General features: G+C 37.2%; 1 protein-coding gene across 7 annotated transcripts in view; it reads right to left on the minus strand.

Annotated features, from left to right (window-relative positions):
* Window positions 1-26,131, minus strand: part of TUT7 (terminal uridylyl transferase 7) — a 53,727-nt gene that overhangs the window by 4,849 nt on the left and 22,747 nt on the right. For 2 of the 7 annotated variants that reach the window (XM_081066782.1, XM_081066783.1), the window contains exons 13-28: window positions 23,709-24,796; window positions 23,180-23,330; window positions 22,039-22,125; window positions 21,352-21,452; window positions 19,773-19,830; window positions 16,941-17,044; window positions 14,950-15,039; window positions 14,341-14,454; window positions 14,088-14,165; window positions 13,297-13,474; window positions 11,052-11,099; window positions 10,881-10,972; window positions 10,117-10,232; window positions 8,611-8,936; window positions 6,464-6,540; window positions 6,023-6,086 (exon numbers count right to left, since the gene is read on the minus strand). In XM_081066782.1, the coding sequence (XP_080922908.1) occupies window positions 6,023-6,086; window positions 6,464-6,540; window positions 8,611-8,936; window positions 10,117-10,232; window positions 10,881-10,972; window positions 11,052-11,099; window positions 13,297-13,474; window positions 14,088-14,165; window positions 14,341-14,454; window positions 14,950-15,039; window positions 16,941-17,044; window positions 19,773-19,830; window positions 21,352-21,452; window positions 22,039-22,125; window positions 23,180-23,330; window positions 23,709-24,796 (2,772 nt within the window). Of the gene's footprint in view, window positions 1-6,022; window positions 6,087-6,328; window positions 6,541-8,610; window positions 8,937-10,116; window positions 10,233-10,880; window positions 10,973-11,051; window positions 11,100-13,296; window positions 13,475-14,087; window positions 14,166-14,340; window positions 14,455-14,949; window positions 15,040-16,940; window positions 17,045-19,772; window positions 19,831-21,351; window positions 21,453-22,038; window positions 22,126-23,179; window positions 23,331-23,708; window positions 24,797-26,131 lie in introns of those variants that run through there. The other 5 variants (XM_081066786.1, XM_081066787.1, XM_081066784.1 and 2 more) reach the window with 4 other exon arrangements.

Below are 26,131 nucleotides of genomic sequence, written 5' to 3' on the forward strand. Positions count from 1 at the left end.
AACACTGTTTATAACAGCAAAAAATCAGATGCAATCTAAATGCTCGTGTACTAGGGAACAGACACGTAAAATATTCCATATTCACATAAATACAAAATACGGTAAAAAACCCCTAAATCTATATACAGCAAGATACATAAATTTCAAAATCATTTTGCTAAATGGGTATGAAAAAGGAGGTTATAGATCATTCTTATTATACAGCTGCAATAAGTAGCACTGATCCAAAGTTACATAAATGCATGGGGAAAACAAATCCCATCTATTTTATTAAATGACAGTCATTTTCAGTATATAAAACATAAAAAGTAATTTTATAATTTTTAATCAAAATTTGTAACATTTGTTTTGATCAATTATATTAGTCTAATAATTGTAAAAACAATTTAGAAGAATCTCTTGCTTTGAGTCTTAATTAAAAGCTTAAAAATCCAATTTATATAAATATTTTTGTTGCAGATTATGATAGGCTGATCAATAAGATGCTTGATATATATAGGATTAAAATATATCATCTTAAGATAAAATTCTGTGGAAGTGAAACAAAGAAAAAGGAAATAATGTAAAATTTCTGCAATATTTGTATTTCATCTGATACATTTAAGGTTGATTTAAAAGTATTTTAAAATGCCAATATTTACAACCCCCGAAATTACATGCTTTGTAATTATGATAAAAAATTTAGATGTCAATTTAAAAATGCACAAGGAGATATATGGGCTTTCAATACTTGGGGGGAAGAGTATGCAAGCAAAAGAGCTTTGAAGATACTGATATATTTGAAAATAGCTAGGCTATTAATAAGGAATGATTAAATAAATAACAGTTATGTTCATATACTGGAATATCAAGAAGAGTATCAAAAAGGATGATCTCTATATTCACTGATAATTCAATCTGCCAGACTGTTTCAAGAAGTACTTTTTTGTTAAGAATCTCCGTTTTATACTTCCCTGTAAGTTAGGAGAGAGAAATTAGAGCAAGGTTGGAGACTCTGTTAACTATAGTAACAAGGGTAGTGATAATTTATTGAGTGGCATGTGCCAGGTGCTGTGTTAAGGGCTTTACATATGTGAAATTAATCCTTATCGCCCTGTGAGGTGATAGCCCTAACTTATTGATAAGGAAATTGAGGCACAGAGAGGTTCGAGAATGTGCGGAGGTGACACAGCCAATAAAAGGATGGGCTGGATTTCAAACTCAAGTATGTCTTGACTTTAAAAGCTCCTGTTCTTAACCTTTTTCCCCCTTAGTTTTCATTATTCCTTCCAAATGAGTGTACCTCTGATCAATAAAACTTAATGAACATCTAACGCATTGTGTTAGCCGTTTGTATGTGGGGGAGGGAGGTAACAATGAAGGTCAAGAAAATTCATGAAATTTTCTGTTCACTACTATCTTGTTTAGGAGTCAAGAATTATATCTAGGCTACTGGAAAGGAATGGAGGCAGGTATCAGGAGAGAAAAGAGAACTTGGCTGAATGCTTATCGCAGACTGGGTGCATCTTCTCAGCACCCAATGAGATAGGTGGTGCTAATTACAGTTTTATAGATGAGACATCTATAGCTCAGAGAAGCTAATCTCTTGCCTAAAGTCAGGAAGAGCTTTGGGGAAACTTAATGCTACTTGCAATTGAGACATATTTCACATTCATAACAACACAGATAATTTGGATAAATTTATCATGAATAAATTTGACAGTCTTATCAGCTGTCATATACTTACTTAAAGAGTTTAATTTATTGGAAAGGATAAATTTTAACCTTACCTATGTTTATTTATTCTTTTTTCCCCCTGGTATTTTAATAACTTTTTTCCTGTAATAAATTTAAGTTTTACAGTTGCTCAAAAGATTTATAAATATGTAAGTCTCTTACTTGGAAGAGAATTACAAAAATCTTAATGTCAACCGGAAATGCCACTTCTAGATATAACAACTAATGTCTGTATTCCTCCACCACTTAAAAAATTTTACGCAATGATTATAAAATTCTACTTGTAAGAAGTGTAAAACCTTTAGCAGGAGCAATGCTGACACATGCCCTGCAGGAATACCAACGCAATCACCACGCCCACAAATCTCTGCTTTGCTCTCACTACATTCAGGTGTTCTAAGTGCTTTTACATGGATTTCTCAACACCCCTATGAGTCAGGTATTATTACTGTAACAGATGAGGAAACTGAAGTGGAAGCTAAGTAGGTTTTTCAAGGTCACAAAGCTGGAAATCATACCATGCAATCTGACTGTACAGCCGATGTTCCTAAATATTTATCCTTGGCAAAACAAACATTTCAACTAAGCAAGGATCAGTATTTTTCCTATGTAAAATGTTCTGACATATCTGTTCAAAGCTGAAGCTTATAAAAATCAACACTCTTTTGGCTTGTTTACATATGCTAACTATTTGACTCTCAAATTCTCAGAGGACCTTATGGGAAACAATCCCATAAACAGCAGTGGAGTCTATTTCCCATACATATTCATCTGTTGGAACTTGCTTCCATGGGTAACCTGTCAATCTCCTCATCCATCTTTCATGGCTGCTCGCATTGTCAATCAAATGGTCTCACAATAGATCCCATTCTCATTTCACTTCTGTTTGATTTTGGGGAGCTTTCTCAGTAGAACTTTTGTTTTTAAATCCATGCATTCTACTGACAACAATTCCAAAACATTCCCAGAAAAGGGCTGCTCTTAGTTTTCTCACTGAGCCTCCCATGTCTTTACTTTTCATGTACAACATTCCCCTTTTGAGTTAGGGTGGCAATTCTATGAAGATTTGTTTCTCTTTAAATCATCTGACCTCACTCTGTCTGCCAACCTCAATTCCCATGCCTTTTAAATTTTGGTTGCAAAAAGATTTGATGCCACTTCGAATGTTTTCCCCCACTATTTAAAAAAAAAAAGTAAAATTCATAGCATAAAAATGCCTATTTCTTTTTAGATTATTTTATACGTTTGAGATAATTTACCTTGGTACTGAGAGAAACAGAAGTAGTTAAGTAACTTAATAATTCCATTTATTTTTTTCTCTTGGGAACAACATTCAAAGTACCGTGTTTCCCCGAAAATAAGACCTAGCCAGACCACTGGCTCTAATGTGTCTTTTTGAGTAAAAATTAATATAAGACCCAGTATTATATATTATATTATACATTATATTATATTATACTACATTATATTACCCGGTCTTATGTTATATTACAGTAAAACCGGGTCTTATATTAATTTTTGCTCCGAAAGACGCATTAGAGCTAATTGTCTGGCTAGGTCTTATTTTCGAGGAAACAGGGTAGAGACAATCAAAGATTCCTCGCTGGGAGCTTTCTTAGCCGTACCAGTGTGAGATGGCTGCACCCTGGCTTATTTCAGACTGGGCTGGTAGAAGCAGGGAAGAGCTCTCTTTACTGCGGGATTAGGAAGCCGCTGAGAACGTGAGAATGCTGTTTCTCAGTATCTGACACATGATGGTGGAGACAGTTTAGACTCTTCACACTTTCTCACTAACACAGCATCCTTCCAATCTAAAAACAAACGGTTGTGTGTACATTAGCAATATGTAATACATAAAAGCTGAGCATAAAACATGTGGGTTGTTCTACATGACATATAAAAATGTCAGGTTATATCAGTGAAGTTTTAAAATTTCAAACACTTAACTTTTCTCATAAATTATACAACCAAGTTAAAAAGAGTACAATGCTCTACATGCTTATTTAATTTCCTTCCTTTAACCCGACTTATTGAACAAGATGAGAAAGAGACGGAGTGAGAGGGGGAGAGAGTGTGGGGGGAGAGCGAGAGGGAGAGATTGATTGATTGATTAAGCAAAGTTAGTAAGGGCCAGAACTCAGAATGCTTGCATCAAGTTTAGTTTCATTCCTTTTTACTAAAAAAAGCAGAAAAAAATTACTCAGTATGTTAAAGTTTCTTTGTTTTTTTCTATTCCCCCTCAATTTTCTCCCTTCCCTGTTAGGACTCAAAAGCACTCTAGAAACACCAGAAAAAGACCTTCGGGGCCTCCCCGTTTCCTCTCCCTTTGAGTATCTGTTCCTAGACCTGGGGACCTGGTGGCAACGGGGGACCTGGCGCTTTGCACCCACAGCTGAAGTTATGTTGCCTACCATTCCTCTTCTAGCATTTCTCACCACAACTCCTGCAATCAGGTTTTTCTCCCCTCCACTTCAAAGAAATGACTCTTTTCAAAGTCACCAGAGACTTCCACATTGCCAAACCCAACGCTTACTAATTCTCAGTGTACCATCTCAGCAGACCTATGAGCAGCAATTCGCACAAATGGTCAATCTCTTCTCTTTAGGCATTTTCTGCATTTGGACTCCAGGACCTACCTTTCTTGTGCTTCTGCTTCCTCACTGACCATTTTTCCCCCCGTCTCCTTTATTTTGAGTCTCTAAATGCTTTTCTCTTGTCTATATACATCTACTTCCTAGGTGATCTCAGACCCAGTCCTTTAACTACCACTGATAATACTCCAATTTATATCTCTAGCCAGGACCTCTGCTCTAGACGCCAGGCTCCTATATCCGACTGGCTACTCGGCATCTCTACCTGGATATCTAGCAGGCCTCTTAAACTTCCATGTCTAAAACTAAACTCTCTTTCTCCCCCACAATCCGCTCTTCCTGAGTGTTCCCCAGTACAGGAAATTCAATCTGCATTCTTCTAGTTGTTCGGGCCAAATATCAGTGTCATCTCTGATTCATTTTCTGTCATACTTTGTCATCCAATGTATCAACAAGTCATGCTGGTGCTACCTTCAAAATACTGTAAGTCCTCATTTAATGTCGTCGATAGTTTCTGCCACTTTAAATGAAATGATGTATAATGAAATCAATATGACCACAGGCCAATTGATACACACAAGGTTCCTCTGGCACCTCATGAATGTTTTAACAAAATGACATTATTCAAGTACCTGCTGTATCCAGAACACGACCAGCCCTCACTTCCACCACCACTTCCACCCAAGTCTAGGGTGTCACCATCTCTCCCCTGCACTACTTCAGCAGGACCTCCTCGTTGATTTGTTTCCACCCTCACTGCCTAACAGTAGGAGGTGAATCTTTTAAAACAGAATTCAGATAATAATATTCCTTTGCTCAAAACCCTCCAATAGATGCACATCTCATTTAGAGGGAAAAAATAAAAACAAAAACCCATTTGTTTCATTGCTGAAGGTGCTATGTGATCCAGATCCACCTCCCTGGCCTCCCCTCCCACCACCCTCCCTCCTGCCCCTTTCACTCAGCGATGCTGGAGGACAGAAACTGCTTTTAGTTCGGCTACAACAGTCTAACTCCAATTTCCCCTTGACATGCCCCTTCCTTTCAGTTGATTCTTTGCTTAAATCTAAATGCTACTTTATCAGAGAGGCCACCCCCCTATCCAACATTCTCTTTTCTCCTTTTCCTCCTTTATATTTCTTAGCACCTGTCATCACATGAAACATTTATGTATCTCTTCTGACAAGAATGCATAGTAAATGAGGGAATGGGCTTTGCTGGTTCACTCCTGTATCGTCAGTGTTTAGGCCCATGCCTCGCACTTAGCAGGTGGGTGGGTGGGGGGCTTAATAAATATTTGTCGAAGGAATGAACAAAAGACTTAGCTGAGACAGTGTGTAGAGTTCAAGCCAACAATTACTTCCTTTCCTTACTTTGGTGCATAGTGAATAATGTCTATGAGGAGATTACACTGCTGATGACATAGTGGCAATTTCAAAGCAGAAACAAAAACTATCATGGTTTCTACTCAGGGATGGTATAAGAATCACCTAGAACATTTAAAAAATACAAAGCCCAAGACTAACCCTTGAAGAATCTGATTTAGGAAACGAAGATGGGGACAGGGCAATAGCATTTTTAAAAGTTCCCGAGGTGATTCTGATGTCCAATCCCTGTCAAAACCACTTATTCAAAGGAAGCGTCTGAAAAGGCATGTGGTAAACTATGCAGTCAATAAAATAACACACATTTGTTTGTTTTTCAAACCCACATACCTGACTGGGGACTCAAAAATATAGTTGTTTTTTGTTTCTTTTTGTCTTCATGTAAAAGCACTGCCTAAAAAATGAAATAGACTGGTTTATAAAATCGAAAGGAATAGTATCTGAAACAGCCTTAAAATTGTAACCATATCCAAGGAGAGCTGAAATTAGGCATGTGGGTGGCAGAACTTTGCAAGTTAATTGAAAAGCAAGACACAAATGCAGGAATCCTTAAAGCACGCACGCCCTGCATACATAGCAAGCCTCTTCCTCACACTGCACTGAAGGCAGAGTAAGAGAGCCAGGGGGGTTAGCCAGAAGGAAGGAGGCAGGGCCTACCTGCCCAGCACCCCACAGTCCAGACCGGCACAGAGCTACTAGCACTCAGTTTAAGTGTTTGCTGAACAGACAGATGACGGAAGGGCTGCTTGCTCAGGTCTGAGCTAGGTTTACCTGAATAAACGTGCCAGTTGGTCTCAAAGGGCTAGGTGAAGAAGGGGATCCAAGTATACAATCTGATTTAGACATACCTGAGAAAGAAATCAGCACTTTTTGTTCCTACTTTAAATCGAGAGCAGTAGCCTGTTTTCAAACTTTCACAGAAAGATTTTCTGTTGATGTAACAGAAGCTCCACTAAGTATATTGTGTGGATAAATAAAGTATTTGAAGAAACGAGGGAGCAGCATAATTTTTAGAAAGGAAGAAGCAACTGATTAATTTTAATTGGTACTGGAGGAAATTCACCACATTCTAGCCCCACTCCTCTCTTCTTATTTTATTTTTATAATATGACCAATTGATTTAAGGTGTAAGGATTGCATTCTGAAGAAACCAAGGTTCTAGTGCCTTTCCTTCGGTTGGATAACACCCCACCTCTGCCCCAGGCTTCCCCTCTCTTTGATTTGCTGCTGCGTCCCCAGCCTGCCAGAATCTCTGCTCTAACTACTTTGAGAGCTTGACCAGCAGACAACTTAACACTTGCTCCTAGCTAGAAGGAAGAAGTCTACCAAAGTGGGGGATGCCGGGGTATTCCTTCACCATTTCGTTGTACCAAAGAAGAACACAAAGATAATGTGCTTCAAGCTGTTAGTAACACAGACCTTGAGTTCTTCTGAAGGGCAGCCTATAAAAATAATTTTGGTCAAATTTTATTACATCTTATCTATACTGTTTATAGTTTCCTCATCTATAAACTGGGTATATCAATAATGCCACATTTAATGGACATGATCACCTAGGTAAAGTACTTAAAATACTGCCTGATCTATAGTAAGCACTCAATAAATGTTAGCTTTGCTATTATTTTAATTTCTTTTAAATATATTCACCTTTTATAATCATAAAAAATATTTTATTCTGACATACGTTCTACATCAGGGCAAAAAACTTTGAATTTGAATTTGTCTGAGTTCCTTAGAAGTAGGGCAAGCTATATCTTTCACAAACACTCAAGTCCTATTTTAAAATCAACAATTAAATAATTTAAAAATATACTTCTTTCCATATAAAGTTTTTTAAAAAAATTATAGGTGATCTAAAATTTTATGTCTTAAAAAAAAAACACCCACTATATTGCTAATATGATACAATAAAATGGGTGAGAGGTATTGGTTGGTGTTCCAGGAACAATAAACACTAGAGTGAACATTTTAAGGAAACTGTCAGCATTGCTGACTTTTTGTTCTTTATCAAGTCCACAAACATACAATTAAGGACAGGAATAGGGTTACTACTTTAATCCAAAAAATTATGTCTCAAGCGTTTCCTTTCTCAGCTAATCAAATCTCATCCACTTTTGCAGGTTTGTTTGAGAAATGAAGTGAGAGTGTATAAATTTCTTGTAAATCATAAGTTATTATACATATACAAGGTACCCTTACTCTTAACAGGCAGTTAAAAAGGTGCCCTCAACGGACATTTGACACATTTCATACAGTAGGCCAGTTCAGATCCAGCAACTTAAAGGGGCAAGATTTATGGATGATTTTGAACTACTGACTGATCATATATTTTTCCTCCTCATAGAAATAACCATGCTTACTGCAGAAAAACATTTAACAGATACAATCCTCCATAATTCTCCTCTGCAGTTAGGACCACTGCTAACTGTGTAAGCTATTTCCTTCTAGGCATCTGCATGAATGTATTTAAATAGAAATACATGTTGGTCAACGTACACAGCTGGTTTCATGAGGTAACTTTAACTATGTCTCCTCCAATGGCCGGGCAGTGCTTTGATTTCAAAAGTGCATAGACCAAGCAATGAAACTCAAGTTTTAGCTGGTTTTATGGTCACTGACGCTACATTTTTTAGGTACTGGAGATGACCAGATTTTCATTTCATTGATAATCTTATTTAAAAAGTCAACCAAATAACTGTCATAAGCCTCTAAGTAAAACCAGGAATAAATGTTTAAGACTTATAGAAGATCGGAAATGAATGGGTGAGGGTGAGAGATTTCACTTTCTTAAAAACAAAATCTTTCTGAGTAATTAGATTTGTTAAAGAAATAAATAAACCAAAATAGCGAAGAACTCCACAGAAGAGATTTCCCTCGAGATATGAGTGCAAACATTAAGGTGCGATTGGTGTCCGTACCTGGAGAGCCTTTAAATTGCGGGCATTCCTTTTTAATGTGCCCTTCTCTGCCACAAATGAAACAACATTTTTCTCTTAAGTCTTTGTCATCCTGTCTCTTCCATTTTTCTACTGGTGGCCTGAGCATTTTTTCTCTCCCCAGGTCGACAGCTGCCCTCGCTGGCTTGGCTTTTTGAGGTGTGCACTGCAAAGGCTTATCTTCTTTTGCTGAGACCTCCCTCTCTGTGTACTTGTTTTGAGTTTCTTTGTCCTCTTTGCTTCTTTTTTCTTTGTTCTCAGGGTATCTTTGGTTCAGGGTATCTTCCTGATCTCGCCGTCGCCTCACTCTATAGAAGGAAATACAATACCGGTAAGAAAAGTCTAAACAGAAACCTAACAAAATATTAAGACTACTTCCGATTTAGGCAATAACCAGAAATAGAAGGTAATGATCAGAGGGTAAAACAAGAATTTAACAAACTTAAGTCCTTATTATCTATTAAGAGGCAACCTCAGGGCTTAAGGGTGTTTTTCATTTTCACAATTATTCCAGTGCTGCAATTACTCCAGTACAACCACTTTCTGCAATTAATGGAAATCCTTGGTTCAATACCTACCTTGATATTGATGTAATGAAATTCAATTTGGCGTTGGAGTGATTCCTTGAAACTTTTTGGCCTATTAGCATTCTTTACTAGGCATCGGAAATTTGAGACGTGAAACTTTAAGTTCACAAGGGAATGATGATTTATAGAGATTTATGTTCTTAAAATGTTAAAATCATTTCTTCCTTGCCCAACATCACCAGTGATTATTATATGAATAAAAACCAAAGTACTAAAGAAGAGCCTCAAATTTTAGATGGTAACTTATTTTAGTAGCATGTTTTTAAATGAGCATATTATTGTCCAGTTAAAAACACCATCCCTCCAAAACAGTAAAGTTCCACGTAAGCAACCAAAGCCATGTTTCCCTGCCCTCCTGCAAGCATCACCAGATGAAAGCATGGTGACCAAACTGAGTAGTCCACTTTAGCAATTATTAAGGGTTAAACTGCATACAAGCAAAGGGCCCTATAGTCCAGGAAACTGTCAGCGAGTCCACACGCCCAAGCTACACTTCAGTTACTGCACATCAGAAGTGTAATTGACATCCTGAAGGAACTGGTTTTACTTTTCATTGACCAAAATGATTCCGAACTTCCCACTGCTGTAAAAGGGGAAGAATTTCAGTTTTCTCCTTTCTTTTTCCATCACAGCTGGAGAGGTGGATGACCAAATGAGTGAGTAATAATTAGGGCCATGACCAAAATTTGGAAAGGGGACCAGGCCTGGGAGACTGACCTGTACACCAGAGTCACTCCTTGTCATCTGCATTTAAGGCCATATTTTAAATAATGTCATTTTCATTGTAAAAATCTTATCTGAATTTCCTACAAGTTTATTTTCTGTTACAATAGAACCTCATTTAAAAACTGGAACAATAAGAACATAAAAACAAAACCACCCCTTTTGAACATTTACTTACTTCCTCCTCATAGGACAGTCCTTCATGAAGTGTCCAATTTTCCCACAAATTCGGCAACACCTATCATTTGGGGCCAGCTCTCCTTCAGTTAGCACATCTGGATCAAAAAAGTACTCCTAGCAAAACATAAATCTGGACTATTAACGCGAGGTGAAAACACAAAACTAACCCAATAGCAATCAGGGCGGGCATGGAGCTGAATGCTGGTGAATGCAATGCCACCTACCATGTTTCCCCCCAAATAAAACTGGGTCCTATACCGTATTTCCCTGAAAAGACCGTGTCTTATATTAATTTTTGCTCCAAAAGACGCATTAGAGAGTATTTTCAGGGGATGTCTTATTTTTTCATGTACAACAATCTACATTTATTCAAAAGCAGTCATGTCATCTTCTGGAACATCGTCATAACGTACGAAATGCGTCCATCTGGCTGACGATCTTAACTGGGGCTTATTTTCAGGGTAGGTTTTATTTTGGGGGAAACACGGTATATGTGCTAGCCAGGAAAAGCAGCAGCACCAAAATTACTAATTTTCCCACCCAAAATCCACTTCTGCCTATTTTCCCATTTTGACGAACTGCCTCAAAACAGAGATGTTTTAAAAAAGGTTTTTAGGCATTTGTATTGTTTACCTTGGCTAGACTCTCCAGATTTCCAGAGTATTTAAGTTATTACTGAAGTAATGTGCACAAATTAGGTGCTTAACAAGGGATTTCAAACATTTTTTTTTTTTTCTTTTGGTATTTCCAATAGACACTTACCATTTTTGAGGGGTAGTCCTTCGGAAATCCTTTGACTGGAATACCAAATACTCTTCTACCATTAATAAATGCTTTCATTATGAAATTTGTCACTAAGAAGAAAAGAACAGGTGCTCAGTTGGATGATTAAAAGAAAAGGAGATCACATTAATATTTACAAAGTTAACTTACTTTTCCTTGATAATCCAGCTCCAAGATTATGATTCAAATCAAAGGGATCTAAGTAAAAAAGAAAAAGAGAACAAATAAAATAACCAAACAGAAAATGCCACTATTCATACAATAAGTCTATATAACGAGAAGTGTTACATAATTTACCATTAATAAAAGTATTAAATGACTGCCTTTTTAATGAATTTCTAATCTTTTACACAGCTAAGTAATATATATTCCCAAGTATAAGCAAGTTTTTTCACAAGTGTCCATCAGGAAGTGTTGCTTTGTATTTGAAAACATATCAAGTCCTTTATATTATAAGGAGTTGTTTTATTTTGAACACTAAAATACTGTTTGTAGAAGAATAATGTTAGCTTGATATTACCTGATACAAGTTTTAGATGCATATAGAAGTCACAAACATATTTAAAACATTTTAGCACTCAATGTTCCTGCCAACTAACAAGACTTAAAGATCACGTTAAAAAGTAATTCATCATGGGTATTATAAAATTTACTTACAAAATAAATTAAAACACACACAGACAATGGCTACTTGGATCTCAATTTCCAGTAAAAGCTTCATGTAAGAACTCCCACATGATCATTAATATTTGCACTCAAATATCTTAGATAAAGGGATATATGTTGTGTTCTGGAACATTACGTGTTAGATGACCCAGAAAGTGTTAGGAATAATGAAAAACATGCCAATGTCAAAGATATATGTGAGATTTGAATAAACTGGTTCATAAAACAAAGGAGGGGGTGAACACTCTTTCTAAATCAAAACACTATTTTATAAATGACTTAAAATAATTCATAATTTAAACATCACATATAGATATTTAATTATATTAATTATTTCCTATAATACCTAAAAACATATTCAAGAAAGCAAAGCAAAGAAATTCAAAAATCTTTTTGGTGGTCATCTCACTGAAAAAATAGATAATTTCACATACACCAAAAGAGTAAAGCAGCAAAAAGAGGAACCCTTCTGGTTGTTTGTCATGATTCCAATGTGCGATGACCAGGATATCTCATATTAGGATTTAGACTAACTGCTGGAACATAGCATCCCTCCCTCAACTTAACCCTATGCTAATAATTACCACGAGAAGATTCCTTCCTAGTAGGTTTGCTCATGCTTTCTTCCGGTGATCTGTGACTGTGTCCATGTGGACATATTTTTGGTTGGTTGCTTGGGGTAGTAGAGATGCTATAACCTTAGCTATTGTTATAGTTACAAACACTACTACTACCCCCACTAAAATTTCTCAACTCTAGAACAGCTAGTTAAAAGTCTTCTTTCTGGTTTAGTCTACTCTTATGGTTCATCTAAAAGGTAAGGTAATGAGGCTTCCAAAATTAAAAACAAAACACAAATAATTGGAAGATCATGAGAACCCACTATGACAATGGAAAAGGCTAAAACAAAGTTCTATGTATTGGACATATGAGACCCTAAAAAGTTAATGGGTTATCTATAACCCATTGTGACCTGAATTTCATTTACAAGTGTTCACAATATTATAAAACTGTCAATAGGCAGCAGTAATGATGAAAGTATAATAAAGAGTAACACACATTATTTAGGTAATATGACTACATTAAAAAAACAGAAGAATAAAAAACATGATTAAAATCAACAAAATATGTCTTAAACCATTTCTTAGTTCATTATAAGCACTTAAACTCCTTTTTAAATTAAAATCCCACCAAATGAAAATAAGTAATCAATTACAAACAACAATCGTCCATAGATCCTTTCATTCAATGGCAAGGAAAGGGCTTAGCATGGCCAAACCAAATGTCAAAATTTATATATAAATTATAGCAGGTAAAATCTACCATCAATAGCAAATAAAGATCTTGAAAATTCACTCTTAGTGGCACTCTTCAAACCCTCAATTGGGAAGGTTTTTAAAGTCCCACTTATCTTGAAGCTGGTATATCTCTACTGTGACGTTCCTTATTCTCCAGTAAGTGTTCAACAATAGTGAATGATCTGTCACGTAGACCAAAGACTTTCAGATTTGTGAGAGGCCCCACATGAGGGCATTAGTAATTTAAAAGTAAATCTTTAGACTGGAAGCAGACACCTCAATCTGATGCAGACAGTGATGGGACAGCTCCGCTGCACGGCCCCATCAGTGGTAACGGCTGCCCTGGAAGAGTTCTGGAAGGATGACGAACAATGCCCTCATAGTTCAAACTCTATATTCTACTCAATTTTAGTTTTTGATTTTATTTGTACCTTCAATAACAATGTATTTTGAGGTCCACTGTTTCTTAAAAGTTGTAAGGAGACTTTTTCTTCTGATGCTAATAACATGTTCTTTAAAATCAAATTCCTCTGTGTAGAAACGAAGAAGTCCCAGCCAGAGGTGCCCAACGGATTCTGTATTTTTTCCATATTCTGGCCAATAGGTGGGCTAGAAATAGAAGGGAGCAAGGGATATCATGCTCTATAGTAAAGTGCTAATACCAATATTCACTTGTATCTTACGGAGTAAATATGGACTTATTTCTAATTAACTAGAATTTAAATACATAAAAAGTATAATTATGTAACTTTTCTTTCACATTTTAAAATACTACTTACATGTGTTTATTAATCTCTACCCTATGACTTGGAGATAGGGAGAGCTCAGGGTTTTATGTCAAACCTCTGAATGCATGTTAGTGGAAGAATCTGGAAATAAACTTTAAGAGCCTTGGCGGTAACTTAAAATCTTTCCAAACTCTGTACAAAACCACAGAGAAAATATTTGTTCATTTGGAATAAAGTTACCAAACCATTTGAATTATTAGGCATTACAGAAATCCTGGATATTGTCCCTAGAAACTCACCTGGCTTAGTGAAAATGTTTTCAACTTCAAAGGAAACATTTATACTTGCATATGCTAGTTTTTTTTTAATATCATAATATATATAAATATAACAAGTGATAATATAATATAGTTGTTGACCACTTACACTACAGCATAGTATAGCTAACTTTTAGTCAAGGATGTGAAAAAAATCTTTACTCTGAAAATACGTACCAGTTCATCTATTTGATCAAAAAAATAAATATTCCAGCCATCAACAAATATTTCAGGTTTCTTTTCACCTTTGTATATCTGCAATTAATTTTTAAACTATTAGTATGGATTACAAACTTAATGCATTGATATAAAAACTTGTAGGAAAACTATTAAAAATTTAACTACAGAAACCACAGAATATTTGAGAAGGAAGAGGGCTCAAAGATCACCCAGCTTTAAAGATGAGAAACGTAATTTCCTTTACTAATACCTCTTGAAGAACGGGAATGACTGGTGGATTCCTCTGCTGGAGAAAATAGAGCACCATAAGCGTGTATGCATATGACGATAAGCTGCCTCTAGATGCATCACCAATATCGCACATCTAGAGGGAAGGAAAATGAGGAACAAAGAAAAGATCACCAATATTTTCTGCTAAGTTTGCAGCTATTCTATTATCTCTGAAAATAATTGCATCTATAGGGCACTAATATAAAACTTACGTTTTCAAATACTGAAATATGCCAACAAAACCAAACAAGACCAATCAAAAGAACATCAAAAAATAAAAGAAAATAAATCAAAGAAAAAAAACAAAAATAATACAAAACAAAGAACCCAACAGAGCAGTGGAACTGTCAGCCACAAGCAAGATCATATTATTATATAAAATTTAAGACAACAAAATTTTAGCTTGCTGAGTAGGGATTCCCAAATAGTTAAAAGAATTTGACATGGCCATGGTTCTTTAAATATATATATTATATATATATATATATATATATATATATATATATATATGTACACAGACTTATGTTTTCAACAAGTTCTGAAGATGAAATAAAATTTCCTAATAAACCACAACAGGAAGCATACGCACCTTTGTAAATACTTTCATGGTATAGCACAAATATTTCACTCTGGGATCAATGGCTGAATAAGCAGATAAGAGCCTCGTGTTATGAAGGGCCTGTTTAAAGGGAAATTACACTATAAGGCTATCAATTAGAGGAAAAAGTTTTAAGCTGGAATATTCTGAAAAGGTTTACACTACAATTTATTTTAGGGTGAAGACATTTAGATCAAAATTAATATTTTCCTTCAAAGACGAGCTTCATTAACTTACTAGATAATAGTTAAGAATTATAAGTGACATGATTTCCATCACATTAATATGTCCTTAGTTTAAACATTCCTAGAAAATAAAGGCTATTAAAATAATCAGTTTCCTTTAAATAGATGGAAGATTCCCCCAACCCACCTTGGCGTTATTTAAATCAAATAAATGCCTTTAGGAGCCAGAGAGGTCCCATAAAGCCCCAAAGTAAATCAGGTGAGAGAGACAAAAAGGACAGGCGAATACACCCAATCCAAATTTAAAACAAAGTTCAAGCCAAACATACACATGGACCTAGAGAACATTATGCTAAGTGAAATAAATCAGATGGAGAAAGACAAATACCATATGATCTCACTTACATGTGGAATCTAAAGAACAGAATACATAAGCAAACAAATCAGAAATAGTCTCAGAGATATAGAGAAAAAACTGAGGGTTGCTAAATGGGAAGAGGGGAGAAGGTAAAGGTATTAGAAAGTATAAATTAGGGTGGCCGGTATGCTCAGGGGTTAGAACGTAGTCCTCCTAACACCAAGGTCACCGGTTCGGTTACCACATGGGCCAGTGAGCTGCACCCTCCACAACTAGCTTGAAAACAATGACTTGACTTGGAGCTAATGGGTCCTGGAAAAACATACTGTTCCCTGATGTTCTCCAATAAAAAAAAAGAAAGTACAAATTAGTAGCCATAATATTACCACAGGGATATGCAAGATAGTTGTTTCGGGAATATAATCAATAATGTTGTAAAGATTTTGTAGGGTGTCAGATGGACACTTGTCTTATTAGAGAGACCACTTCATAGACGGTGTAGATGCCTGATCACTACAATGTACAGCTGAAGCTGAAAAATATCAAATGTCAACTATAATATAATATTTACATAGTCACAGGATATGGAATACAGCATAGGAAATAGAGTCAATGGAATTGTAACAGCTATATACGATGTCAGAGGGGCAGTAGATTGGGGGAGGGAGGTTATTGCTTTGTGAGGGGTGTAATTATCTATTACATTGTTTCGTACATGTGAAACTAAAACAAAAAAAAGTTCAAGCCAAACAAAAAGTGCCTGCCACTCTGACCTCATTTTACTTATTTATTTTTTTAAGAGACAACACTTTTTTTTTTTTTTTTTTTTGCTTTTGTCCTTTTAAATTCTATTGGGGAATATTGGGGTACAGTGTGTTTCTCTAGGGCCCAGCAGCTCCAAATTGCGATTCCTCAATCCAGCTGTGGAGGACGCAGCTCAGCTCCAAGTCCAGTTGCTGCCCTCAATCTTTCGTTGCAGGGGGTGCAGCCCACCATCCCACATGGGAATTGAACAGGCAACCTTGTTGTTGATAGCTCGCACTCTGACTGAGCCATCTAGCTGCCCCTGAGCCATCCGGCCGCCCCTCTGGAAGCTCACTGGCAGCTCGTTGTCTTCAATCTAGTTATGGAGGGTGCAGCTCATTGGCCTGTGTGGGAATCGAACCGGCAACCCAGTCGTTCAGAGCTCGTGCTCTAACCCACTGAGTTACCCGGCTGCTCTTGACCTTATTTTAAATGAACACTAATATTAACTTAATTCTGTTATATCCTCAGCCTCAGAACACTGCCAGGAACACAGCAAACACTTATATAAATATAACTATTGAAAGAATGAGTAGGATGAAATGAACGACTTAATTATACTTGAGATTTTGTAAATTAAGAGACATTCATTCCCCTCGAATCTCCCTGAAGAACAAGCCTAGAGAAAATCTTACCAATGTGTTATACAAACTGATATCCACTTCCAGACCACTTCTCAAATGGAAGAACTTTACAATTGGCACCTTTGCTGTTGTAATAGGTAAGATGTTTCTCAGACCTAGGTTGGGAAATAAGATAGCATCAATAAATATAGCATCTGGATATGTAAGTTGCTCCTATGTGAATGTTCCAACATAAAATTATGTAAACCTAACTCTGGCTTGCTTCACTGTAGTTACTATAGTCAAAGAATTCGCTGTTATTAACAAACACCTGGGAAGACTCCTCTGGCAAAGCTTGTATTTGTTAAACACATCTATATGTGAAATACAACCATCAATAAGGCAGCTAACTGTCCTCCAGGAACCCACTGGGTCATGTGCATATGTGTAGGGCTGTCAATTTCATAAACACCAAAACAAGAAACTAGTCGAGTCTGGACTACATGGGCCCTGCCTATTCTCTTCATATGACTATATCTAATATGGAGAAAAGCCCATGGGGAAATCATTTGAATTACTTGTCATGGAGCTACAAGTTACGACAGTAAAAGGAAGGAATCAACTTCAACAGGAGAGGAGGGAATTGCCTAAGCTAGGCTTTGAAAAAAAAACCCAGAGAACAACAGGTGAAAAACAGAGGAGGCTGAGGGGATTTACCAGGCAAGGAAAACTGCACATGGAAAGGGTAGATATCTGAAACAGAATAGCATGTTCAGGGAACTTCCATGGAATTGTGCAGCTACAGAGAGGACTTTAGGGAAAGGAATAAATGAGTAACAGGAGATGGGGCAGAAACTGGGAAGAGCCCAAATAGAGACCATATGCCCTGCTAACTACCCTTAGAGGCAAAGAGAAGCCAATGCACTGATGTAAGTTGAGGAGAATCACTGACCACATCTATTTAGAAAACACCCCTGGCAATGGATGGATTGGAGGCACCTGGAATAGAGGCAGGGTGACCATTGTGAAAAATGATCTGGGCCTGAACTAGCATGGTGACACAGGAATGTAGAAAAGAAGCAAAACATGTCTGAGAGAATCTATAACTGGACGGGTGGAGGGAGTGGAGGAAGGGTGATTAAGGGAGAAGGAGGGCTGTAACAGTAAGAGCTACCATTTCCTGAGTACCTACAATCCTTCACAAACATGACTTCCTAAGACTATTCACGCTCATCCAACAGATGAGGAAACACAGACCCAGAGAAATGAACTTGCTTAGGAATAGCAGCCGGGAAATTGTGGAGCTGGGTTCAAATCTAGGTATGACTGATGCTAGGTATGACTGCTACTGAACCAAGTCTAGGACAGACTAATTATCACTTCATTCATTGTGGTGATTCCAGGGGTGCTGATGTCAACAACCAAGAAAGAGGACTCAGAAAGGAGGTAGTAAAGATGAGGATGAGTTCATTCTGAGATGCTGGAGTTTGAGTTTCTTCTCAGAATGTTTAATGGTGATATGAAGAGGGCACATAGATAGTGGTCTGGAACTCGGGGGGGAAAACGTATGTAGATGACAGAAGAAATTTCAGCAAAATAGGTCTGTGTGGGCAACAAAGGAAGTCTAACTTATACTGATGGGGAGGAAGGGCAAGGAAGCTCGTGTTTACTGAATACTTAGCGTATGCTAGGCCCTGTGCTTTAACATACTACCTTTTTAAATTTTAAATGCTATTACCGTTATTGTCACTTTACAGATGAGGAACTGAGAGCTTATAATGAGGTTGAGTGACTTTCTGGGATCACACAGCCAGCAAGTGGGATAACCAAGATTTAAAACCAGAGAGTCTGATCCCAGAACCCCCACCAAATTCTTTGCTCCCATTCTAGTTCCTGACTCTGTCAACCACTATGACACTTATAAGCCCACCCTCCAGGATTTATTTACAGCACATCCATCATCAGTGTTTCTTACTTCCGCATTCCTATGGCTCCTTTGTTAGTGTCCTTCCTTAATTTCTACACACAGAAATCAAAGTTTAGTTTCAACTTCTCTCAAATGATCCCCGGGAATTCTGTTTTATTCTTGGCCTATTGTTCTCTCTTTCTGCAAGGCTTTCATGCAAAACTTTTATTTTAATCTTCAATTCTGATTGACAACTCCTTCTTTCTAGTTCTTACTGGACTGTTAAGTAAGATTATCTTGAAGATTATACCTTCATGGCAAACTAAACATCTCTCTCTACCCTGGTGTTCTCTGCAAACATTCCCATTTATTAAGCACCCAGACTTCAGTCTGAACCCTTATTTCCTACTTGTAGATACCAAATCTAGGAAATTTCCTTTGGAATCTCTCACATCCTTTTCCTTTTTATACCACTGGCACCTCGTTAAGGTTCTTCTACCATTACTAAGATTATATAATACCTTCCCTAAAAGACTATATTAGCTGCCTAAAAAGCTTAAGTTTTGCTTTTATTGGGTTCCTTCTCTCCTGAAGAAACCTCAGTGGCTTCTAAAATCTACAGACTTTACCTTATCTCCTAATAATTTCCACTTGAAACTCCTCGGTAAATGTACCAATCTTCTCACTGTCCTCCAAAACATACACCATAATTCTCACGTTCACATCCATTCACTCTTAGGAATGACGTCTCTTCCCAGTCTTTTCCAAAAATGTCGATCACCATCTCAGATCAGAATAAGCCCATCTCTTCCATGAACCTGCCCTACGCAACAACTTCCCACTCTTTGCTCAGAAGTGTTTTAAGTATTTAAAAAGACACCAATAACGCAAATATGCTATTATAAATAAGCCATTATACTTTCATTGACATTAAATTCTAAGTATGGAAAACACTTATCAAAAAGACAAAAATATTTTTATACAATGTTTAGAGTTACCTGAATGTTTTTTGAGGACTCTTGCCAATTCTTCAATAGTTCTTACACAGTCCAACCCCTGCAACAGAAATGGCACAAACTACTGAATCAAAAATGGAAAACCGGTTCCAAACCTGGTTATAGTTTCCATTATCTTCAGAAATAATGAAATTAATTTCAACTCATTTTATACACATTTTTCCCTTTTAGGCGAGCATTAATTGGTATTCATAGGAAATATCCTAAGGATACAACCCCCCACCCCCATATACCCTATTTACTAATTGCTTTTAGAGGCTCAACAAAGGCTGAAATCAGAGCCCCCAGAAAAGTCTCTGAACCAGTAAAGACCTTTATTTTTTCCCTCTAGGTAATTATGTCACTAAGAAGTACCCTATGTACCAGAATAAATACTGTGTTTCCCTGAAGTAAGACAGAGTCTTATACTAAGTTTTGCTCCAAAAGATGCATTAGGGCTTATGTTCAGGGTTTGTCATCCTGAAAAAAATCATGCTAGGGCTTATTTTCCAGTTAGGTCTTATTTTTGAGGAAATACAGTAAGAGGGCACTTCTGTGCCGTCTAACTCATTCTGGGTAGACATTCATTATAGTTTAATTAAGAGCTCAGGTCAGGTCATTCTATATATCGGACCCAACCTTGCTTATCCAATTTATTCACCAAAGTCAGGCTAGATAACTTTTGATTATTTCCCCAAATCACATACATCTTCAAAAGACGAAACTAAGAGAAAGCATAAAATATGCTGAGCAACAGCAGAATCACTCATCTGGATATATAGCATTTGGACTGTTGTTAAGTTTAAACAGAGTAAGGATTCAGTACGTCTCAGACTTTCCACTTTTCCACAGTATTTTGTATTTTATAAATGCCTTCATATTCATCAGGGCTGGCAAACCTTTTCTACTTTGAGGGCCATATGGTCTGTTGCAACTACTGAATTCTGCAGTTAGAGTGAAAGCAAAGCGGCAGTAAACGAAGGGTTGTAGCTGTGTTGTAATAAAACTGTATTTACAAAACAGGCAGTGGATTGAATTGACCTGTGGCCATAGTTTGCTGACTCTTCACATACACATCCAAGCTGATACGCATAACTATCTCCTGAGGCAAGAGGACCAGAATTATCATTTCCATTTTATCAACCAAAGAGCACATGTGAAGGGACTGATAAAACTAAATCTGTCTCGAATCTAGGTCTCTGGACTGCAAGTTTTACAATCTTATCATTGTATGATATTGCCTGCCTGCTAACAAACTTTGCAGAAAACCTTATGTGGGTGTATGCATCTAAGTCAGCCTGGTGGCCATGCCAATGGGACACTGGAGAAGCTGGTGTGGCTTTTTTAGAATTCCCAAATGTCACTTTCAAATCCACTTTGTACTACAGGTTGAAAGCACAAACCTTTCTATTCCTCACATTCATCTTTAAACTTGTTACTGTATTTGGCATGATAGATCGTGCCAAATGGCATACTCCATACGATATGCCCTGATAAATTTGGAAAATACGAAGCTGTACTGTTAGTCAAAACTGTCAAATCACACTGTCATAGCAAATGGAAGTTTATGTGGTCACGGTACCTCAGCAGTTTCAAGTCCATTAATTGTCATACAGACGTCAAGGTCACTCTGTTTGAACCCAAATCCATTTTTGGAGGAGCCAAACAAGCTCAATTTTGTTCCTGTTAGGGATAAAAGTAATCACTAATTACCTTTAGTACATTTAATTTTTGGATCAAAACAGCCCTCTTCGTGAATCAAAGACACCCAGTCGACTATACTATGAGTATATTAATCTCAATAATTATGCTCTCATTAACTAGTCATTTATTATATTTTCTGTCAAAATTTACTTTAAATAAACACACAGAGGGCATTGCAGACTACTAAGTGCCACTTTATTCTGAAACGTAAGAACATTTTCGAGGAAAATGTGGATCACCTCAACATACTTAATACTGCAAGCTTACTATTTTCTAAATAAATTCACTTTTTAGAGGTGTGAACTTTTGACTCTAAACAGAATACTGAATGAAATTTGTGGCATCTGCTAAGAGAAATCCTACACTACAACAGTCTTCTCTGCTGGCACACTAGGATTGGGCAGCCCAAAGACCACCCTAGGTCTGTCATAAGACAACTGAAAGCCGTCCCCATCGCTGCAAGGTCACATTCTTGTTCTCAAAATTAACGTGCTTGTAACACATGTACTCATTCTGAAGGACACTTATGCTAGCCTTCTTTTCTTAAAGGTAAAAAGTTATTTACCTGGAAACTCCTGTCTTATGAAACTTTCTAGGTTTTGCCGAATATGTTCACGTGCCTGTTCTTCTAAAATAGTTGGAGAAAAATCCTCTGTTTAAAATAAACAGAAACATTGAGAAACATAGATTGTTCACATTCTCTGAAAAACAATATTTTCATAAAATAAAACCTAAATGGCTTAAGAAAATAAAACTCCTAAATTTTGTGTCTTCTTGGTAGACAGCATAAGCAATGTTAAATAAAGAGAATGCCTTAAAAAAAAATTGTATCACTAAGAACTGCTTCTGAAATAGAAACTAATCTGAACAAGGTTCTGGGTACTTGGTTTCACAGATTCCCAGGGGTCTATAAGGGCAGCCTTTAGGGAACTCTCCCAGAGTTTGAATACAAAAGTTTGAGAGCGTGAGCATATACAATTTTTTTCTAAGGAGAACCTATAGTTTCCTTTCATAGCTTATAACCTCCAAAAAGGTTTCAAAAATAAACCACTGGTTAAAAGTGTTTTCTGACAGACATACACCCCAAGATGTACAATGTGATGCCTCAAGTTCTTCCACTCTAAACAGTTGCATGTCTCTCCTTTTTTTTTTTTTTTGTAGAACTTTAAACTTCTGTATACCAATGCTTCCCCAAAGTGGTGTTTCTTAAAGGGCTACTATGTAGACTACTAATTAGCGTTATTTGAAAGTATCCTATGCTCAAATTTTGGAAATGTTGGATTATAGTTAAATAAATCTTTACTGTAACATTTCTTTGAAGTCTTTATTATGTGAATATACCCTGTGAATCTCTAAGAGTTAGAGGGGTTGGAGGTGGGGAGGGCAGTAGGTAGAGTTATTCCCTACTTGATCTGTGGAACACTTCTTGTTCCAAAATACTACTAATTGCACCTAGAAATACATTTCAAGCAACACCTTTTGGGAAATGATAGTACTCTAATCTTAAGATTTAAAAGATCCTTCCTCCTTGTCTTTCTTGAACAATTACTGCATGTCCCAAATGGAACAGGATACATAGAACACTGTAGACACAATGAAGAATACTTAGTCCCTATAATGGGGCTAACAGGTTAGTGATTCCAATGACTCTTGAGAAAATGTCAATGTATTATTTTCACAAATCAAAAGAAACATTAATGACTTACTATAACACTGCATGCAAACTTGATCTAGGATATGTAAAAATTTGGGTGTTAATGGTGGCAAGGGTTCCAGCTGGATTCTTTTGAAGTCTTCAGGACAGTCCTTCTTTAGATGACCCTCTCGTTTGCATAAACTGCACACTACTGTTGGAGACTGCAGGAAGATGGCAAAGCAAAACAAGATTTAAGATAAAACTTTATTTTCCAGAAAGGGATCTTGAATCGTTTTTTGAAAGTACACTCTCCACTTTCCAAAGGAATGGAAATATAATGTGCAGCCACTCCAAAACTATCTGCCACGGGGACATCCTGATGGCACACTCAAAGAGAAGGCACTTATTCTCATTACCAGCAGTATTCTGCGTCTCCTGTGCAAATTCCCATGAGTCTAAGGAGGGAGGTGTACTAGGTGGTTGGTTGTACTGGAATAAACCGGGAGAGCCCTGTTCTAGTATACAAAATTGAAATTACGTGCATTACAACTGTTTCAAGTCTCCCAGTTCTATGTCTAAGAGTGGCACTGATTACCCACCTTGCCTTTGGTGAAGGTGAATTTACTAAATTCATAGAAGAAATCAGACAGACCCACGGTTGAATTTTCCTCGAGCACATTTTCTTCCTTAAGACTGATTTTATTAAGTTCCATTCCTAGTGCTCCATTTATATCTTTTCCAGATTCTTTCAAATCTTCATACTCAGGAGACCCGCCTACTTCCTCATCCTCTTCAGACAGGGCATCCTCATCCCCTGATCCAGTGCAGGCGTTGTCTAACTCATTGTCATGAGCAATGTCGTCCTCATCTTCCCTTTGGGGAATGGACAGCCTGGGTTCTTCGTCGTCCTCCTCCTCCTCTTCATCAGAGTGAATGGCTCTCGATGCCTGTCCCGGGCTTGAAGGGGCAAAGTGGCTTAGAGCATCTTCTGGCTCATCAGCGCCTTCTATGCTTCCTTCATCCACATCAGCCTTGTTATCCAAAGCAGCAAGTCCATCGCACTCTTCACTGGTAGGATTTTGGAAGTCTTCTAAATCCAAACTGCTGTCTGTCTTAACATTTTGTGTGTTGCCAGAGATGACGGGTTCTCCATGTTTGCTATTGCTAAAACCTTGATTCTCAGCAGTCACAGGATGCTGATCCTCCCTTCCAAGTTTTTCTTTCTCAGTTTTACTTCCTGTTTCTTGATGGTGTACTTTCCCATCTTCATGGTCATCATAATTGACCTCTGCCTTGATACAGTCTGAATTTTCCACGTGTACAGTGATGTGTGTGTTTCTTGTTTCCTCCGATGATGGGCTTCCAAAGCTTTCGGCAGTCTCTTTACAAGTAAGTGCCTGTACCTTGCAGGGGTTTGCAGCTGAACTGGCAGCACTGGGACCTCGAGCCAAAACTGAGTTTTCAAATTTATCATTTTTTGCTTGTACATCTGAATCATGCTTTGTTACTTCTTTAGAATGTTCCAAAATACATGCAACAGTACTCAGAGGCTTTGGAAGGCCGGATTTTGTATTTCTGTGTGGAAGAGCAAAATATTTATACGTTGTCCTTAAACAATGAAGTATATATTCAAACACCGGTTGATTATTTAGGGTCCTTGCCACATTTCTTTTAACAGAGTAGGGATCTGTAACAAAAAACAAAAAAAGTCCACTACTGCATACATTTGTATTTCATGTTTTAAAAATTAAGCCTATTGATTAAAAAAATAGACAACAGATAAATAGTAAAATTTAGCATGTGTCTTACATGCTTTTAAAAAATTGAGGATGGGGAGTAAGAAGATACAGTTTAAGAACAAAAGGAAATGTTTTCTTAAATGTCTGCTCTATAGAGAACCCATTCCATTCAGAACCAGTACCCCTTCCCTATTTTGTCCTGTGACTCTGGAGGTAAAAAAAGATATCATCAGTGCAGCTCTTGTGCCCTGGGGAAGTGAGGGCTTCCCACCAGGCTCTGCTGAGTGCTCTGCCTCCCCACTCAGTCAGGCCCTGTGGTTTGTAGAGCTTACCTCCACTCTTCTGCCCTGGGAAGCCCCATCACTGAACTGGCTGGACTGAATTCAGGGGCGAGAGGGAGGCACCAGGAAGAGACACCACTTCTCTCAATCTTTTCTCCTCCCCTAGAACTCCAGCAGGTTAGGCAATTGGCCAGAAGAGCTGAGCCAGAGAAACTGCAGGGGAGGGTTTAAAAATGTGAGATCCCCATGACTGCACACAGAATTTATGCAAAATGCAAAAAACCCTCTTATGCAATATAAAGCTTGAAAAAAAAATCAAGCAAAAATCAGAGAATTCCATTGAGGAGGTTCTTTAAATTATTTGAAGGAGGAGAATTAAGATTTCTATAGGAGTTTCATTCAACCTTCTGACTTTGAAAAGCTGAGAAGAGCGACGTCTATTTGTCTTCTATACAGTGGTTTCAGTTAAATGAGCCTTCACTAGAAAAAGTGTTTTTATGAATAAGTTCTAAATACTATTGCAGATATTCCAAAAATAACTATCCTTTCTATGGTGAGGAATCCAACAGACAACGTTATTTTTCACGAGAAAAACTATTTTCCTCAGCCTTCACAAAACTCAACATTAACAATAATCCATGAAAGGACTGAAACTGAAAGTTCAGAAATGAGAATAGTAAAAGAGGAAAGGGGGATTCACACATCACTGGGACAAAACGTTTTAAAGGTCTAAGTTGTTAAGCAATTTACAAAAAAAGCAAGGACTCAGTCAGCCATTATTTTAGTTGCTTAAGTAATTAAGACGTTTTATTGCTGCATTTAAAAAACCTGAAATGAACAGTTTGGTCCCTTGGAATGATCCACTGTAACGCATACAAGATTCTAATTATTTATTTCACTTTTGGGGTCAGGCCTACCTTACATGTAGGAGCTGAAAAGAGACTGAAATAAAAAGCATGCTGTTAGACTGGAACCTTAAAAAAAAAAAGGAATTAAAGATAA

Source organism: Rhinolophus hipposideros (assembly GCF_964194185.1).
Source record: "Rhinolophus hipposideros genome assembly, chromosome: 11".
NCBI classification, from domain to species: Eukaryota; Metazoa; Chordata; class Mammalia; order Chiroptera; family Rhinolophidae; genus Rhinolophus; species Rhinolophus hipposideros.